The sequence below is a fragment of the Cannabis sativa genome, chromosome 8, assembly GCF_029168945.1.
Source record: "Cannabis sativa cultivar Pink pepper isolate KNU-18-1 chromosome 8, ASM2916894v1, whole genome shotgun sequence".
In the NCBI taxonomy this organism is placed as follows: domain Eukaryota; kingdom Viridiplantae; phylum Streptophyta; class Magnoliopsida; order Rosales; family Cannabaceae; genus Cannabis; species Cannabis sativa.
Window position 1 is genome coordinate 43,957,259 of NC_083608.1, and position 19,849 is coordinate 43,977,107.

Sequence of the window (19,849 nt, forward strand, 5' to 3'; positions counted from 1 at the left end):
CTTAATTTATATTGAATCTGGAATTGTGTAGTAACAAAATATAGAGCCAAACAAGCAACTGAAAGTAATAACAGCTTATAATAACTGGTTTATCAAACACCAAACTAAGGTTTTCAATCTAATGATTCTATAGCTAACAGGTACCACTTTCTTATTGATTTCATTGATATGTAATTATTTCGTTTGTTTTCCTTAAGAGCTAAAAGGTAGAAGTGTTGTTTAACACTCTCCTACATGTCAATATCACTATTGGTTTAATTGTCGGATCTCATATAATTTAATGTAAATTTTTAAGAAACATCGCTAGCTAATCGCAAGACAACACGTCTAGAAAGTACTAGCCACTACAGTGCCCAATAACAATGCTCGAGCTACAAGAGAAGGGCAATCAATCTATATATACTATACATATATATATTAATTGAGTTTCTTGATGATTCATCTGTTAATACCACCACACATGAGAAACATAATTGTTTTATTATTGCAAGAATAACATCCAGAACACTTTTTACTCCCACTCACTCACTCACTTTTATATTTTACCAATATTAACTTTTACACAACACTTCCACTTCTTTGAAACACTCTGTTTACACTGGACTCTTTCTTTGGGACATACTGATACACCTTGAGAGGCCAAGCTCCCTATTTATACTACTCAAAGTTGATTTACAACCAACTACAATATCCTAAAAAATCTAGTTAATTATTTTGCTAAAACATTTTTGAAGCTTAGATAAACTTTTATGTTAAAAGTAATGCTAGCCATATACACAATCAATCAGCTTTATTGAAAATGTATCTCATTATTTAAAAATTCGATGTTACATAAATATTTACAATTTGTGTGCACATAATATTATTCTTTTTTTTTTTAATTACTAATACTATAATTAGCTTGACCCAAAATACTAGATTGTCATCATCAAATAACATATTAGAATTAGTTTTGTTAATATGGTATGTTATATTATTATCATTGATACATAATGAAGTTGCTTCCATCTATGAAACGAGTTTAGATACATTAATTAATGAGGAGATTCTTTTAAAATTTAAAGAATTGTTTCACTTCATAATTTAAAAATTATTTTCAGTTTTAAAAAATAGAAAATAAATTTTAAAAACTAATAAGAGTTGTTTGGCCAAAATTTTTAAATACTAAAATTTAAAAAACTAGAAAACAGAAAATATTAAAAAATTGTTTTCAATTTTTAAAAACATTTTTTCTAAAATATTATATATTACATTTTTGCTCACATATTCAGACCCTAGACTCGGAACTAGATCCGAACCCGGACCTCGGACTCAGACCCAGACCCGACCCCACACACTAGACTCGAACGCGGATAAGGACCCAAACCCCAGACCCTCGACCCCAACCCCAACTCTAAGCTTGACTCGGACCCATACCCAGACTTGGTCCTTGGACCCCAAACCCCGATCCGGACCCGAACACCAAACCCGGACTCGGACGTCGGACCTAGCCTCGACTTTTGGATTTGAGTTCGAGTTTGGGTCCAGGTTCGTGGTTAGGGTTTGGGGTTAGGGTCCGAGTCCAGGTCGGGGTCCGAGGCCGGGTCTGGGTTTGGGGTTCGGGTCCGAGTCCAGGGTAGGGGTCTGGGTTCGGGGTTTGGGGTCCGAGGTCCGGTGTCTAGGCTCGAGCCTGAGTCTAAGTTTGGGTTTGGGGTTCGGGGCACGGTGTTCGGGCCCGTCCAAGTCTGGGTTCGGGTTCAAGCTGGGGTTCAAGTTCACGTCGAGTCCCGAGTAGGATGGGTTTATGTCATAGTATGGTGTTAAAATGTTGAATTCGTTTTTAGTAAGAAAAAATAAAAAAATAGTTTTAAAAAACTTGTGTCAAACACCATTAAATTTTTAAATGATAAGAAATTGTTTTCTATTCTCACTTTTGAAAACACAATTATGAAATTTGAAACACAACCAAACAACCTCTAAGATTCTAAAATTTTAACTAAATTTATAGAGTTACATAATACATAATTATCTTAAAATGAACGTGGTCGCTATACAGTGACATTCTCATTTCAATTTACACAAGTGTGCTAAAGTATAAAACATCCTATTTAATAGTACGTGAGCTGAAAGTTGAGACCTCAACTGCCTGCTGACTTATAAATCTTAGTGATATGTTTGGCATTATGAATTGAGGTGAGAATTTTGGGCTAAGTCTCAAAATTCCAGCAAAAATAAAAGAACTTTCTCTTAATTGGCTTCTAACCAAAGTTAACTTTGACAATTGGCTTATATCTAACTGTGCTTCTAAAATTTGTTTCGGCATTATGGAAAATTTTTAGTTTAATATTATAATCGTGTGTTATAGTTATTTAAGACATCTTACAAAATTTTAAGAAATTCAAAATAATTTACAATATAAAAAACAGTATTTAAACAGTTTATTTCACACGCTTATAAAATAAAAGAGTCACGTATGCAAGAGACTGTTTGAATCTTGTTTTCGGCGTGTTAAATTATGTTTTTAAAAAAATTAAGCTACACATTTTTCCCGAATGTCAAATTAAATAAGGATTCATCGGTACACTTCTTTTAGAAAGATGTATTGTAGAATTTTCATTCTTCTTTTGCATCTTCTTTTTATGATATTTTTTTTTATTTTTCTTTCAATTTGGATGGAGGACTGAGATACAGCCTTTAATTTTATGAACATTTCATATTTAAAAAACAGAATGATTTATTTCTTCCCTATTTTTTATTTTACTTCAAAGACATTAACTCAACATTTCATCGATTGCATTTTTAATATTTCTCAATTTTGATATGATATATATATCTCGATATTTTGATTGACTTAATTTTTGGTTACAAAATGTATCAGAACACCTTCTTTTGGATATTTGGGTAAATATTGATGTAAATTATAGATAATCCCTTGATTAGCATAATGGTTGGACTCTAAAGCTGTTGCAACTGATGGCGCTATGTTTGGTAGGAAAAAAGAAGAATAGAAGGAATGGAGAGATTAGAGAGGATGGGAAGTAGGAAGGATGAAGATGGTAGTTACTCTACTTTATATCATTTGGTATTGGGTGTGAAATTGGAAGAATGGAGAAAAAAATATTAGTAAAATTATAAAATTATCTTTGTGAATATAAATATCAGTCACTTTTTAGAAAGATAATTATTGTATTGATTTTTTTTTTCTTTTATTCATTTTTTACAATTCTCTGAATGTTTGAAGAATTGAATTTTCAAAGTTTGGAGGGTTGATCTCTTCTCTCTCTTTCACTCCCTTTTGCCAAACAAGAGACTTAAAGTATCTTTTGCCGAACAAAAAATTACTTTTGAAGTTTTTAAAACATAAGTCACGTTTGGATAAGGTTTGTCTTCCCAAACCGTTTGGTGGTCTCGGGTTCAAGAATTGTGCATCTTGGAATCGTTCTATTCTAGGGAAGTTTGTTTGGGTTATCATGGACAAGCATGACATTCTATGGGTCAAATGGGTCAACAACATCTATATGAAAGGTGCTGAGTTTTGGGATTACGAGCTGAAAGGGGATGTAAGTTGGTATTGGAGGAAGATCTGTCATTTGAGAAGCCATTTCAGCAAGCCTATGGTGACAGCATCTGTAAGGAAGGGTAAGTTTATTGCTGCCAGATTGTATATGGGAACTTTAAAGCTGAACATAGATAGCTATTACAAATCTGTTTGGTGTAATCTTTCTCTGCCCATGCATAGATTCATCTTATGGCAGGTGGTTAATGGACACTTGCTCACTAGAGATAACTTCCATAAATTTCACATTATTTTAGACTCTAGTTTCTGCCCAGTTTGTGGCATTGAAGAGGAGAGCCACCATCATCTTTTCCTCAACTGCTGTGTCTCTAGACTGGTGTGGTGTTGCAGCTTGGCCTTTGGACTACAACAGGTGGCACTGCTGGTTTTCTAACCAGAATTCTGGTGTGATCATTTTGCTCTTTGCTGCTACTGTTTACTTGCTTTGGAAAAATAGGAATTTTTGTGTGCATAATAGTAGTTGTTTAACTATATTGAAAATTGTAAATGAGATTAAAGAAATAGTTAAATACAGGTTGTATAGCTTAAAGAATAGGAAGATTATTCAAGCTGAAAAATGTATGTTTTTACGCCTAATGTTGTAGTGGCTGCTTGTGGAAGCTGGTGGTTGCTGGGGCCGGTTGGGTGTGGCCTTGTTGTAGCTTGTTTTGGTCTTTGATTAATGAAATTTTCCAGTTAGTCAAAAAAAAAAAAATTTTTTAAAACAAAAAATAACATTTTGTTATTCTCAAAATTTTTATTTTTTGTAAATTTATTTTTTGAAATTGTTTTTAAAAAATAAGACCAAACATGCCTAATTGTTTTCAAAAAATAATTTTCTATTTTTAAAAACAAAAAATATTTTTTTAGTTATAATTTCAAACATGAACTAAATCTCTCCTATTACTCTCCCCCCACCTCTTTCCATCCCCCTATCTCTCCCTCTTTACGAAGCACAGTGTAAGAATAGAATTTGTTGGCTTTAGTTTTCATTAAGTCTTCACCCAATGCATTATGATCCTTCAAATAAGAGAATTAACATGAACATAGTGAGCACATGTGAAATTAGATATGGGTTATAAAACAGAACGTGGCAAACTTAACAAGCTTCACTGAATATCATATATACCCCCATGGCAAAAGGTATAAATGATATAATATGTTTCCAAAAAGAGGTCAATCACTCTTTAACAGAAGACAGGAAAATACAATGGTTTCATTCATGTGTTAACATAACACCTTTAGGATACATAACTGCTCTAATCTAACATTATGGATCTGTGTTGGAATAATAAAAATGACATAATAATACTAGTACTAGTTAGTCTACTGAACTCATTACTACTTTTAGTGTGGGAATCTAAGGAGGATGTTCTTTCGAAGTTAACAATCTTTGCTAAAGACACCTTTGTTACATAGCTATGACCTATGTTTTACTTAAAAGTACACTTCATGCTGCAATGAAAACTTTTTCATTCTAAGTACACAACACTAAATTAATGTTTTTCTTCCAACTCTGTCCTTTCCATTGTTGTTTGGCTAAGTCATAAGCATTTTTCTTTTCAGTAATCAAAACATAATAGGTTGTTCACTGTTCTCTTATTATTAATCAACTGAGGAAGAGAATTCATTTGTTGCTATTGTAGAGTATGTATGTATGTATCATCATCACACCAAATATATGTCTTTTCATGTTGACCCCAGACATGAAGGGAATGAATAAATACATGGGATCACGGAACATGTCAGTTAAACACCAAAGTAACTTCCACTATAGTTCTAATTGTGTTTTCCCATCCCTGATTCAACAACCAAACTCGATATTTGCTTTACAAAAGATTAAAGGCATACTCATTTAAGTACAAAGTTAACAGTAAATTTGGTAAGAAATGGAATACACTACTAACTACATCTATTTGAGGATGTTTTCAAAAGTACAATACAAACAATCATTATCTGCAACTACTACAAAACAAGGAAAAGACAAATGGGGAAAGAGAATCTCAGCTCAGTTCAGTTCAGCTAGCTCAGGACAAATTGGGGTAGCCGCTAGTTTTTCAAACTCTTGCCTTTCAAGGAGAACATTTTGATTTTTATCATCCATGAACTGCTGCAATTTTCTAATATCTTGCTCTTTATTCTCCTTCTGTGAATTGAGTATGGCAAGCTTCGCCTGTAGTTCATTTATCTTCCTAGTAACATCGTCAATCTCTTCCACAAGTTTAACTTTCTCACCGGATTGCTCGTTGATCTTCCTTTCAGCTTCTTTTGAGTCGTGTCGAGCTCGTGCTTGTCTATCTTTAATTGACAACAGTGTACTTGCACGATTTCTTAGAACTGAAATATCAAAGCCATGCTTTTCTAACTCTTGTAGTGTCTCCAAAGTACTGTGAAAGGAGGTGACACGATCATCGACTTGCATCCTAGATATTCTGTCAACCAAACCAGCAAAGGTCACCATATGGCCAATAGCCATTCCTTCTCTATGTTCTTCTTTACATTTGTAAAGTGGACGAAAATGTGGTACTTGTTTCATCTTTCCAAATATATCCATGTCATCAATTGCTTTCCAGACTGGAGAGCTCTTTACAAACGGCAACCTTAGATTATCCTCAGGCTCACTCCCGCTGAAGGCATGAACAACAATAGCCTTCTTACCAATAGTTGCTCGTTCTCTATCCCTGGTTCGTGGGTCAAAAACGGCCCTACCAAGTGATCCTTGAAAGGCACAGAAGCAGTCAGTCCAACCGTACTTGAAAATGTTGTTAGGTGAAATAAGGAGGACAAAGGGTTCCTGAATAAAGGATTACATAGCATAAAATAGTGACTTACTTGTTTCTTGGACACCTGGTTGACTCTGTATTCCCCCAAACCACTTTGACAGAGGCTGATTATCATCATCATCTGTGCCGCTTGATACTCTACCGTATATTGATTCAGATTCAGCTTCATTTGTGGAGCAGTTCATCCCAGAAACATGAACATTTTTTCCTGTAGAGGTATCTTGTAGATCTACAAAATGCCAATTATAGCTTCAATTATAGACAACATAATTGGGAATAATACGAGAAAAGAAAAAACATTTGAGTTCAAATTGTTCTCAAATTCATTGTCTACAACCGTTTCTCAATGCCATCAAACACCGAACAGAGAATGTGAGAACGAGTAGCGCCCGATAAGACAAATATTCATGGTTTGTACTCTTGTACATTTAAATTTCTTAGTTTGTTTTTGTGAGGAAAAGCCTAACACTTTGTCTGGTAAGGAGGAAAGAAGAGTGGAAGGAGAGGGGTGGAGGAAAGAGAGAGAGGGATAGATGAAATCTTTTGTTTGACAAAAGAGAAATTAGAAGGGAAAGGCCTCCAAACTCAAAATTTTCAATCGCTCCTAAAATTGAGGAATTTAAGGAAAAAAAACAAAAAATATATACAACATCATATTTATCCTTAAAAAATAATAAATAATTATATTAGGAAGGGTAGCATTGTAATTTTAGTAACTAATTTACACTCCATCCTTTCAAGTCCAGTTCTTTTACCAAATAACATAAGGGAAAGCTACTTCCCTCTCCATCCTTCCTATCTTTTCTTTCCACCCTACTCTCTATCCTTCTTACCAAACATAGCCTAACAGTGTAGCTTATCATTATAACTTATAAGATTGAACAGCAGCTTCAGCTACTTTTGAATTTTAAATAGATACCTTACCAATGGATTGAAATTGAGATCAAGGCTGCAAATTGCCATACCTGTGGTTTCCTTCCCTCCTTGAGTAGGCAGAAAAACTCCTCCATTTGTTTTACAAGCTTTTACAGTGTATTCCTCATCATGTCCATCTTCATTATAATAACAATTATTGGCCTCAAAATTACAAACATATCTAAAAACTAACAACAGTTATAAATATGTACCTTCAGCTGAAGTTTCTTGCCCGAGACTTGCTACCTTTCGAGGTCTACCTCTCTTTCTTTTATTATTGCACCCTTCAGATGCATTCTGCTTAAACTCCTGCACAACAATGGGCAGACATCCATAAAGAGGAAATCTGAATACAATGGTTATTTCAAGCCAATCTATACTATGTTTCGGAAAACAACAAGGCTATGAAGCAAGTCAGACAAAATTGGATCACTGGCAAATTGAGCTTGACACAACCTGAGTGCTAATAGCTTATTTTATATAAAATTTACTGCATTGTTATTGTAAAAAACTTAATATAACATGACTTCAATCCTTTTATGAGTAACGTGGTGCAAGAGAAAAGGCGTATATGCTAATTTCTCTCAAGCTGTTCAATCAGCACAAAAGAAAAGCTTTCATTATATTTTGTAACAAATCAAACTTATGTCTAATTTCTAACAAGCAAAGTTTGTGCCATTGAATAAAATACTTCTTTTGCTTTGGAAAAAAAAAAACATTATTTAGAAGTAAATTGCTTACTGCGCTATTGTCATCTGAAAGATTATCTGAATTATTCTTCGAATCACTTGGTGGATTTACCAGCTCTTGATCAAGAAACTGAACAGGACCTTTGGCCACTGAACCTTGCGCTCCCTCAGCAGATGATGATGCTATGGGGCCTTCAGCTTCTTTTCTTATGCCTTCTTCAACAGCTTTCTCAGCAGCAACTTGTTTCTCAACAGCTTTCTCAGCAGCAACTTGTTGCTCAACAGCTTTCTCAGCAGCAACTTCTTTCTCAACAGCTTTCTCAGTAGTAACTTCTTTCTCAACAGCTTTCACAGCAGTAACTTCTTTCTCAGCAGCAACTGCTTTCTCAACAGCTTTCCCAGCAGTAACTGCTTTCTCAACAGCTTTCCCAGCAGCAACCGCTTCCTCAACAGCTTTCCCAGTAGCAACTTCTTTCTCAACGGCTTTCCCTACAGCGACTTCTTTCTCAACAGCTTTCCCAGCTGCAACTTCTTTTTCAACAGCTTTCCCAGCTGCAACTTCTTTCTCAACAGCTTTCTCAGCAGCAACTTCTTTCTCAACAGCTTTCCCAGCAGTAATTTCTTTCACAACAGCTTTCCCAATAGCAACTACTTTCTCGAAAGCTTTCCCAGCTGCAACATCTTTCTCAGCAGGTTTCCCAACTGCAACTTCCTTCTCAACAGCTTTCACAGCAGCAACTTCTTTGACAACAGCTTTCGCGGCGACAACTTCTTTCACAACAGCTTTCACACCAGCGACTTCTTTCTCAACAGCTTTCTCAGCAGCAACTTGTTTCTCAACAGCCTTCTCAGCAGCAACTTCTTTCTTAGCAGCAACTTGTTTCTCAACAGCTTTCTCAACAGCAACTTCTTTCTTAGCAGCACCTTGTTTCTCAGCAGCAACTTCTTTCTTAGCAGCACCTTGTTTCTCAACAGCTTTCTCAGCAGTAACTTGTTTCTCAACAGCTTTCTCAGCAGTACCTTCTTTTCCAACAACTTCAACTTTCACAGAAGTGCCTTCTTTTCCAACAGCTTTCACAGAAGTACCTTCTTTTCCGACAACTTTCACAGAAGTACCTTCTTTTTCAATAGCTTTCTCAGCAGTACTGGGACCTTCAATTTTTTTGGCCTTACCTGATGCTGAAGGGAGTTCAGATTCTACTTTTATCCCTTCCTTTTTAACAACAATTTCAACAGCACCAGTACTTGTATTCTTGGTCTTGCTTAATGCTATGTCAGCTTCAGTTTCTCCTTTCATGCCTTCCTTTTCAACAACTTTTTCAGGGGCACCACTACTAACATTTCTAGTCTTACCTGCAAAACTTTAAGCATCAAATTTCTCAGAAATGAAACGAAATTGAATTGAAATGAAGCTGTCTGATGCATGCCTCGTAATTTTTTCTTTTCGTTCTCCTCAGACATACATACCTACTACTGGTATTGTTGTTCTTTTGACACTCTTCTTAGTTCTTCCTCTACGCTGCACATTATCGGAAATTTTAATTTCACATCCACCACCTTTATGCTGCTTACTCCTCTACAAATTGGTGTAAAATATATCAGGTATAAATTATAATGGACAGCAAAAATAGAAGAAACGGAAAATTGATCAATCTTTCATAGGAGACGAAATGTGAAAGTAAACATTAGTTGCACCAGCTTTCATATCACTAAGTTCGCCTCTAGATTTTTTCCATTTTGTTTAAAAAATACGTGTCCCCCTTACCTTTGCATTAGATTCAACTATAAAAGGAACAACAGGTTTTCTTAAACGTGTATTCGCCACTACTTGTTCTCTTGCTGATGCAGGTGTTGTGGCCAATTTATATTTCCGTGCTTTATATGATTTATCATATGACGGAGATCCTTTTTCTTGATGCATAGATCCACCATTGTTAGGGGATGACACAGAAGTAGTAGAAACTGATTCCTCACTGTAATCAGTAGACCGTTTTCTCAGATTCTTGCCTGAATTTGTAGGCTGAGGTGAGTATTCTTCATCGGTACAGTCAAGTAAGCCCAAACTTCCCAGTTGAGAGACAACATCAGCATTGCTTACACGATGGGCACCGTGCTCCAAATTTTCTTGGAAATCTAAATTCAGATCAACCAATCCTTCCTGTAACAGAATTCACTTTATTAAGCTACCGATACTGCATAATATTAACCATAAAACCTTTACGAAACGCTTCCTGTAACAGAATTATTAAGCTACCGATTCCCCACATAATATTAAACATAAAAATTTTAGAAAACTGATGGTACCAAACTGTCTGTTTCAAATACACCAAGATGATGATGCAACTGAACACAAACCAAGGTGACAAGGAAACTTAACAACGTGACCCCTGGGCCACACCCAGTCAGAATTACATCACTCAGCAACTTATATAGTATCATTTGTTGCATTCTCAAAACTAAATAGCTAAGTATGCATTATATAGTAATTGAAAGGAAAATCCCATACCTTTGTCCACACATGCCATTTTCCATCTTTCCATTCCACAAAAGGCCTTAATTCTGTTTGACTAAACTCCTTGGATTTCATCCCATGCTTGAAAGAGACAGTGTACCTCTTCCCAGGTAGAATTTTGGTGATTTCACCTACCCGCCAAGAATAATCGAAAAATGCATCTACTTTCTCATAAAGGTTATAAGCTCTATCCACATGGCGAGGAACTGCAGGACGGATATGAGTGAAATCTACAGTATCTTTCCAATTCTTAGCCTTAGAGTTGTGATACTTCACCAAAAAGGTATTATCATCATTTTCCTTAATCACAATTGCAGGAATCCAAGCATCACTTAAATCCTCATTGTCAAAATGCACCTCTACATCAGTTCCTGAGCTGAAAGTAGACCCTGTCATTTTCTTTAGAAATTTGAAAGGAAAAAAGATTAAAAACAAACAAAAAACAAGTTAATTTTGGGGTTAGGAAAATATTATACATCAATAGCACCACCTAAGTTGAAGTGGAGGATACCATTTTTGATGTTCAAAATGATAATTTAAAACTTGCAAAGCTTAAAAAATATCAGAACACAACAAAGGCCTATTCATGCAACTAAAAATCTCTCAGACTAGGCATGGCAACTTCAATAAGACCTTCTTTTCTTTCTAATTTTCATGTCCCTCTATAACTGTTCTCTTACATCTGCATAAAACAAGTACAAATCACAATCTAAAACATCAATCAAAAACTGCAACAAAACCATAAATCATGGATTAGAAAAAGAGAAAAGAAAAACAAGATGATGTTATGACAACCAACACAATCCAAATCAAAGCAACAATTTCAGAATTCAAAGGAAAGCAACATATATGCTTGAAAGAGGAAAAAACACCAGTTAATGATGATACCTGCTCTTTCTTAGGGCGAACCCATTTTCCGTTAACCCAATCTTGATGAAACCGCATGTGTTTCCTCTCAAATTCAATCAAATCTGGCGGATTTTCAAAAAAGACTCTATACCTATCGAACCCCAAGACTTTCTTGACAACCCCAGTCCACCATCCATCTCTGTAATCGGCATCAACCACGTCCCCAACCTCAAAATCTTGAGAACCAGCATCAGGTGGCAAAGGCCTCAAGTGATACAAATCAACATGCTCCCTCAATGGCTGGAATCCATCTTCGGTTACAAGACTCCAGTACTCAACCAAAACTTTTCTCCTCTTCTTCGGGGCAGCAGAGGAACCCAAGTTCTCCACCACAAAGGCTTTGAACCAAGCCCCCCTAAACCCTTCTTCGTCACTACTAACTTCAACCTCGGTTCCCTCAGAGAAAAGTTGTCTAGGGTCGTTACTGTCGAAGGAGCTCAAGCTCAACATATTTTCCTCTTGGCTCGCTCTTACCAACAAAACCCTAATTCACTCTTGTATCTACCCACCTTTTACCGGCTCAACAAGTCAGACTATTCATACTACACACATATTTATATATATTATATGTTATATATATACACGTATAAATATATATAAATATACAATAAAAATACAATCTTTTTACAGCCCTATTATGTGGTGGTGGTCCCTCTACCAAAAAAAGACAACCCACACATCCATTTTCATGCTCAGTAATTAGATTTTATGCTTAAATCTAACAATGAATCTGTTAACATATGATTATTACCTTGTATAATTTATATTTTCTCTCATGTGATGGGAACCGATGCAGGCCTTGAAGAGAGAGAAAGTGAGAATTCAATCAAACTGAGCCAAATCTGGGGTTTGAGTTGGAGCCTCGATCGAGGAAGGTGCATTTATTTACACCTACTGAAATTTTGAAAACTAAAAAAATTCTTCAGAGAGATACCGATTTGTATAAATTCATATAAAAACCAATCAATCAATGTAAGCCATCAGATCTTGATTGATCTAATGGTTTAAAATCAGTGTAAATATTGGTGACCTGTCCCTTAGAGATGATGATGATGATGATGAAGCTATATCTTCACTCTTCAGCTTAAGTTGAAGAAAGGAAGACAAAGATGGTCAATCCTCTGAACTAAGTGATACATATATATATATATATATTCAGGTACCTGCTATACACCTAGAAAGCTCTATCCTATTTGTAATTTTCAAGTGATTTTACTAATCAGTGTATTATTCAACTATGAATGGAAATTGTTCTGAATAGACTGTGGCAATGGAGATTTTTGTTAATTTGAACAGAACACCCATATATAGTTCTTTGGAGCCATCTAATCAATTTTTAATTTTGGGCTTGCAATTTCAATCTTTAAGTCAGCAGAAAACTGATTTAAACCAACTAATATTTTTCTCTGATGCAGGGCCAGCAGCTGTAAATTTCTTATAATAATAGATCATGCTGAGGTTGATTATCTTTTTCATCCAAGATAACAAAAAGTAAGTCTATATTTGGAAGTTAATCTTAGAAAAAAAAAAAAATTGTACAGAAAAATATTTGATTCAACAAAATTTTCCATACAAAATATGAAAAATTGGTTTTTTTTTTTTTACTTTTGATTCTTTACATTCTCAATAGCTTTTTTTTCCTCACCAAAATCATACTTTCATAGGGTTGAAGAAGTGAGGATCAAATACTTTGAGCCTATAAAGTGAAAGGTCACTTGTTATATCACATTGTATGAATTTCAGCAGGGTATAAATCGTGTTCACTGAAACTTCTTAAAAAGATGTGTTCTTTGGTTTGGTTTGCTTCACTTAATTGACTGAAGAAGAGAAGGAAAAGGGTACTGAGTTTGGGATGAAAACCGTTCTTATTGAATGAATTCCAAGATATGTGGTTTGTTTTATATATATATTTTTAACTTTTGAAACAATTTGATCTAGAATATAAGGCTTTAAAAAAAAAAAAATCAAAAACCTTTATATTTATAAAAATTTAGTCCTATGTTAGGTTATCTTATTATTTTGTTAAAAGGGAAATTTGCGGCAAAAGTCCTCAAAAAGTTCACGTTGATGCTGATTAGTCCCCAAGCTTCAAAAATAGTGGCAATAGTCCTTAAGGTCACACTTTTATTTGTTCGTTGGTCTCCAAGTTAACATATCTGTTAAACCCAATTCAAATGCCACGTGTCGAAATATTATTAGTAGGTATTATTATTTTAATTTTAAAAAATAAAAATAAAAATAAATAATTTTAAAAAAAATTCTTTTTTTCTTTTTCTTTTTCTTTCTTTTCTTCTTCGTCTTCTTCGTTTTCTTTTTCTTCAACCCAACCCCAACCAGCCACCGGAGCACCACCACGACCCCACGGCCAGACCTCCACCACGTTGACACCCGACCCGATAGCCTACCCTCCTCCGCCCCGTCGAGACCCACCCTCGCTGAACACCAGTCACCGTTGCACCTGCATCTCTCTAACTGATCCACCCTCCGCCCCGTCGAGACCCACCGTTGCACCGTTGACCGCCTCCTGAAACCCCAGCCTCCTCCTCTAACTGATCCGCTGTCGTTAAGACCCATGGGGATCTGCAATTGTCCCAAATATAAACATGATTCCAAAGGTTAGTTTTTTTTTTTTTGATCCATTCATCTGATTTGATTCTTTTTTATTGGTTATTGTTTTGCATTCTTGATTTTGTAGTTTTTAGGTTTGAAATTGTTGTGGGTTTGAATCTGTGAATGAGGGGATTATTTTGAAATTTTTAGTAAATTTGATGTATTTCAACAGATTTGGTTGGGGTTGTGGTTGGAGTCGTGGGGACGGGGCTGGAATGGGGTTAGGGCTGGCCGTGGGGTCGTGGGATCGGGGCTGGAATAGGGTTAGGGCTGGTCATGGGGTCGTGGTGGTGCTCCGGTGGCTGGTTAAGGTTGGGTTGAAGAAGAAGAAAACGAAGAAGACGAAGAAGAAAAAAAAGAAAAAGAAAAAAAAAAAGAAAAAAATAATTTTTTATTTAAAATTTTTTATTTTTATTTTTATTTTTTTAAATTAAAATAATAATACCCACCAATAATATTTCGACACGTGGCATTTGAATTGGGTTTAACAGATCTGTTAACTAGAAGACCAACGGACAAATAAAAAGTGTGACCTTGAGGACTATTGCCGCTATTTTTGGAGCTTGGGGACTAATCGGCATCAACGTGAACTTTTTGGGGACTTTTGCCGCAAATTTCCCTTGTTAAAATGTTGATATGTCTTTATAAATTAGTAATTTTACTTTCTAAATTTTAATAACTATCAAAATATACCTCCTCTAAATAAAAATGAAAAAAATTTAATATTTTTTTTATAAATTTAAAAAAATTAATTTGAATCTTAAAAAAAATATTTTCAATAATTAAGAAAATTAAAAAATAAATTAAAATTTAAATGAAAAATTACCTCATACATTATTTTTTAATTTTTTTTCTCAAATTTATAGTTTAGGTTGTTGCAGTGGTTGCTAGTAGATTTTTTTTTTTTTTTGAAAAAAAGATAAGCTTTATTCAAACGGAATCAGCCAAAACAAAGTCAAGCAGTAATGTCGGAGCATTACTAGCCAAAATAGTACAACCTGACAAAGAACGAGAGTTGTGAGCAATAAAATGGGCAACTCTGTTCGCAGATCGTGGTACAAAAGAACAAGAAACATTAACTAAAGAACTCAAAAGACACTTGCAATCCTCCACAATTAAACCAAACGGAGATGGTAGTTGACCCGAACTATAGAGTGCCTAGACTGAAATTAAACTATCTGTCTCCACAATAACATTGTCCCAATGCTTGATTGCCACCCAACTTAAAACTTCCTTAATGCTCATAATCTAGGCAACGACTGGTTGAGGAGAGCCACTCTTATAAAAAGCAAAGCCTTCGAGCAAGAAACCCCCACTATCCCGGACAAGACCACCCCCACCAAATGCCTTCTCAGCCGCAAACAACGCTCCATCCACATTTATCTTTAAGAAACCAGTAGGAGTTTAGCCCAGCGCGCCCCAGCAGCCGCTGAAGTAGACGGGATCCAAAGGGGATCGAACCGACGATCCCTTGCGTATTTCCATTGTTGCAACACCGACTTCGCCATATGAACAATAGCAGTAGCGGAGTGCGATTTAGACTGCCATAACAGCTCATTCCGTCCCTTCCACACTGCCCAAGCCGTAGCAGCAGCACTTTCCACGACAATCGCGGCTTGAGTGTCTAACAAACTAGCAAACCAACTTTCAAACTCGGATGTACAAAGATTATGAGATGCCACCCCAGTGAGATTCAACCAAGACCGAGCAAATGGGCAGTTAACCAGCACATGGGAGATAGATTCCTCAGCACTATTGCAAAACACACAATTAATATCGACAGGCACATGTTTCTGCTTAGGCTGGGTCCGTGTCGGGAGGCAGCCAAATAACGCCTTTCACAGAAACTGATGGATTTTTGGTGGAAGTCCCAACTTCCACAACTTGCTCCAACCCACAGCTAATGAGGCAGGGGCAGTAGATTGTTTTTGAGCTTGCAACAACTGATATGCACTCTTCACCGAGTAAAAACCCGTATTCTCCAAAGACCAATACCAGCGATCAACAACTATTGAAGCACTCAGAGGAATGCTAAGAATCAACTCTTGAAAATCCATTTAAATATAAAAAGTGTATTAAAAATTTATTTTTTGTCAAAACTAAATTTTATGATAATAAATTTGAGTCTAATTTTTTTTCCAAAATTTAAATTTTTTTAAGTAAACATACCAAAATTAGTTTAATTTCTATTTTTTTCAAATAATTTTATATTTTTTTTATTTTTAATTCTAGACACCCAAACCAGAATGGAAATTTCATTTTTTGCCCTTAATAAAACCCCCAATATCAAAATTTAGACCCTCCACTAATTTGTACAAATTAATTCCATTGATTACATGAACTTCCCATTTTACCCTTTTATTAAAAAAAATAAAAAAAAAATTGTTAAAAACTAAAAAAACTTCCCTCTCTCTTCCCTCTCTCTCTTCCCTCTCTCTTCCTCTCTCTCTTCCCTCTCGTGCACCCCTCTCTCTCTCTAGAAAAAATTGAAAAAACTTCCCTCTCTCTCTTCCATGATGAATGTTTATTTCTCTGTGGGCGGTGGTAGAAAACCGGAGCACACCCCAATCACTCAAGAATCTTACACCATTATAATGGATAAATTGTGTTTTAAGCATTTTGTTAGATTTTATGTAGTTTGCTTTCGTTATATGTGTCGTATTTATTGGAACTGGTATTTTTTGGTTTGAAATGGTAGAGATCTTGCAGATCTAGTTTTCTGTCGAAATATGGGTTTTCCAGATATTATCGACAGTTTATCGATATCATATCGATTAAAAAGCAAATTAACCCTAAAATTGAAAGTAGTTTGACGAATAAAATTGTCTGTGTTGTTAATGTATATCGATGGGATGTCGTAGGTGTATCGATAGGATGTCGACACAATGAGAATAAAAAAATTTTGACCTAAAATGTCGATAATTTGTCGACGGTATATCGATATTTTATCGACAATGTGATTTAATTGCTTTCTGTGTGATAATATCGACCTCATGTCGACAAAATGTCGACATTGTGTCGACAATTTTGTTTGCTAAATAGGTGTGATCATACTTGGAATATCGATAGCATGTCGACAGTATGTCGATATGTTGGCGACAATGTGATGTAATTGCTTTCTGCGATTGCTAAGTGTGATATCGATTGATTGTCGACATCATGTCGATAGTGTGTCAACAATTTTGTGTTGACAAATTCTCAAATAAATTATGTATGTTAATTTGCTTTTTAATCGACATGATATCGACAAACTGTCGACAACATGTCGATAATGGTCATCCCTGACCTTTCTTAGCATGATATCGACATAGCATCAATATTCTATCGATAAACTATCGATAACTTCTGGAAACCCAGATTTCGACAGAAAACTAGATCTATAAGATATCTACCATTTCAAACTAAAAAATACCAGTTTCAACAAATACGACACATATAACGAATACAAACTACATAAAATCTAACAAAATGCTTAAAACACAACTTATCCATTATAATGGTGTAAGATTCTTGAGTGATTGGGGTGTGCTCCGGTTTTCTAACACTGCCCACCGAGAAATAAACATTCGACAGAGAAGAGAGAGAGGGAAGCTTTTTCAGTTTTTTTCTAAAGAAAGAGAGGTGCACGAGAGGGAAGAGAGAGAGAGGAAGAGAGAGGGAAGAGAGAGAGGGAAGTTTTTTTTTAGTTTTTAACAATTTTTTTTTTATTTTTTTAAAAAAAGGGTAAAGTGGGAAGTTCATGTAATCAATGGAATTAATTTGTACACGTTCGTGAAGGGTCTAAATTTTGATATTGGAGGTTTTATTAGGGGCAAAAAAAAATGAAATTTCCCAACCAGAAAACCTGAAACCCGTTCCTAATTCAACTTGCTCCTACTATACCTATAATCATTCCTTCCAAAATTAGTATAGGCAATCTTGGCCTCCTTCCAAGGCTCTGTTCGGACTTCGGAGCAATTCAATTTATCAGACCTAAACCTTGTTCTTCTCCTATTCACTTTCTTATTCCTCAATCCACCATTGCTTTTCTTTCCAACTCTCTCACCAACCTTAGCTCGTTCTAAAGTACCCTTGTTCCAATTTGAACTATTCTCACAGTTTTCACTCAATTTCTTCACTGAAAATCTCTTACCGGACTGGACCCATCTTCCAAATCGTTTAAGCTCTTAGCCCCATCATCCAATTCTTCGATAAGGTTTCAAATTTACAATTGGTAGTTTCTGAAGTGATTGAAGGTTTCAACGACAAAGAACAACTGTAAGTAAAACCATGAGAAAGCTAAGTTTCCACGAGAAAAAGTTACTGAAGAAAGTCAATTTTTTGGAATGGAAGAGCGAAGGAGGCCACAGAGAGTCTCATGTTATGCAGCGCTATCATGTTACTGGTCGTGACGATTATAAGAAGTAATTAATTTTTTTTTTGTTTCTTCCATTATGCTTTTTGGTCTATTTGATTTTTCTATATCAATGCTTTTTGTTCAGGTATTCGGGTTTGTGTCGAATGGTGCATAAATTGGTGAACATATTGATGAAGATGGATGGAAAAGACCCTTTTCGTATTCAGATGACTGATATGCTCTTGGAGAAGATGTGAGTCCCCTTTCTATCATTCTCTTCAATGCTATAGGCCTTTGTAAAAGTTAATAATTGATATGATTTGCAGAGAAAAATGTGTAAATATTGAGGGTTTCAACAATCATCATATCTTAGAATTTGGAGGGTTCATATAACCATGTATGTTTATATATACTTTTTTAATGGCTGCTGATAGTTAATCATTAAGAATATTTGCATTTAACAGGTACAACATTGGTGTGATACCATCTAGGCAAAGCTTGGCTTTGTGTGAGCGCTTAACAGTCTCTGCTTTCTGCAGGTAATCCTTCTGTTAGGCACCAATTTTCCTTGAACGAGAGTAGTGAAGTTTTAGTTCTCAAATTTTTTTGTGATACAGCACATCTGACTCATTGATTATCTGATTTTCAACATTGTTTGTGCATAGGATGCCATATTTTGTAACGTTACATTAGTTTCTTAATCTGCTTTGTTCTCCCTTTTCCTTTTCTTTTTCCTTGCTCTCTGCAGACGTAGGCTTTCGACTATTCTGGTACGGTTGAAGTTTGCTGAGCACTTGAAGGAAGCAGTCACATACATTGAGCAGGGGCATATACGAGTCGGTCCAGACACTATCACTGATCCAGCATTCCTTGTGACAAGGAATTTGGAAGACTTCATTACATGGGTGGATTCATCTAAGATAAGGAGAAAGGTGCTTGAATACAATGACAAGTTCGATGACTACGATGCAATGAACTGAAGATAGCACCTGCGGCTATAATATAACATGTCAAAAAAATGACTTGTGGAGCCAGATTAGGCGTAGCGACCCCATTTAGCTTCACCGGGCATGGAGTTTTAAAGAAGCAGATGAACTTCCATTCTGAAATTTCTCAATCGCATCAAGTTCATTTGCATTCCCTTCCCTAGAACATGGTTTTGGGGAAGTTACTATTAAAGAGAATGTTGTGGGAATTGTTCTGCAGTTTTGTTTTCCCACGTGCATGTGTTTTTTTGACTGGTGCTGGATATTCTTACTATTAAACTGAAATTCTTTCATATATATATGTAAGCATTGAGTTTTTCAAAGAATTTGTTTCAAGAACTGCCTTATCATGATTCATAATGGTTCTGCAATAAAATTTGCACGAAGTCTCGAAATCTATTTGTCTATACATCAATAGTTTGATTATAAAGTTCTAGAACGAACTTGACCCATCAAAACTGCTAGAGCTTTACAGATGCCATTCTACACACTCATCACATAACACTTTTTTTTAATTATTTTATTTTTATAATCTATCCTTTATTATTAAATTAATTTTGTTTTGCAAAACTGG

At 35.4% G+C, this 19,849-nt stretch overlaps 2 protein-coding genes across 5 annotated transcripts; one reads left to right on the top strand and one right to left on the bottom strand.

The window, feature by feature from the left end:
- Positions 1-5,358: 5,358 nt before the first annotated feature.
- LOC115699082 (DUF724 domain-containing protein 3) lies at positions 5,359-12,498 on the bottom strand. 4 transcript variants are annotated; one of them, XM_061102012.1, is made up of 10 exons: positions 12,095-12,498; positions 11,323-11,885; positions 10,429-10,833; positions 9,688-10,080; positions 9,390-9,498; positions 7,975-9,275; positions 7,446-7,542; positions 7,284-7,370; positions 6,368-6,547; positions 5,359-6,253 (listed from the first exon to the last, which is right to left on the bottom strand). In XM_061102012.1, exons 2-10 carry the CDS (start codon positions 11,791-11,793, stop codon positions 5,544-5,546), a joined length of 3,753 nt encoding a protein of 1,250 aa, XP_060957995.1. In that variant the 5' UTR covers positions 11,794-11,885; positions 12,095-12,498; the 3' UTR covers positions 5,359-5,543. The 4 variants fall into 4 exon arrangements, with proteins under 4 accessions (XP_060957995.1, XP_030482163.2, XP_030482161.2 ...); XM_030626303.2 differs by lacking the exon at positions 12,095-12,498 and adding an exon at positions 11,068-11,116 and having other exon boundaries at positions 10,429-10,810; positions 11,323-11,396; XM_030626301.2 differs by lacking the exon at positions 12,095-12,498 and having other exon boundaries at positions 11,323-11,886.
- Positions 12,499-17,727: 5,229 nt separating this feature from the next.
- Positions 17,728-19,670, top strand: LOC115701511 (uncharacterized). Its single transcript, XM_030629326.2, has 4 exons — positions 17,728-18,356; positions 18,435-18,542; positions 18,754-18,828; positions 19,038-19,670. Exons 1-4 carry the CDS (start codon positions 18,223-18,225, stop codon positions 19,267-19,269), a joined length of 549 nt encoding a protein of 182 aa, XP_030485186.2. The 5' UTR covers positions 17,728-18,222; the 3' UTR covers positions 19,270-19,670.
- The last annotated feature ends 179 nt before the right edge of the window (positions 19,671-19,849 follow it).

Coding starts and splice junctions, on each gene's coding strand:
- LOC115701511 (XM_030629326.2), top strand. CDS start 18,223: ATGAGAAAGCTAAGTTTCCACGAGAAAAAGTTACTGAAGAAAGTCAAT. Junction 18,543..18,753: donor GATATGCTCTTGGAGAAGAT/GTGAGTCCCCTT, acceptor TGCATTTAACAG/GTACAACATTGGTGTGATAC. Junction 18,829..19,037: donor ACAGTCTCTGCTTTCTGCAG/GTAATCCTTCTG, acceptor TGCTCTCTGCAG/ACGTAGGCTTTCGACTATTC.
- LOC115699082 (XM_061102012.1), bottom strand. CDS start 11,793: ATGTTGAGCTTGAGCTCCTTCGACAGTAACGACCCTAGACAACTTTTC. Junction 6,548..7,283: donor AGGAGGGAAGGAAACCACAG/GTATGGCAATTT, acceptor GGCATTTTGTAG/ATCTACAAGATACCTCTACA. Junction 6,254..6,367: donor ACCAGGTGTCCAAGAAACAA/GTAAGTCACTAT, acceptor GTGCCTTTCAAG/GATCACTTGGTAGGGCCGTT.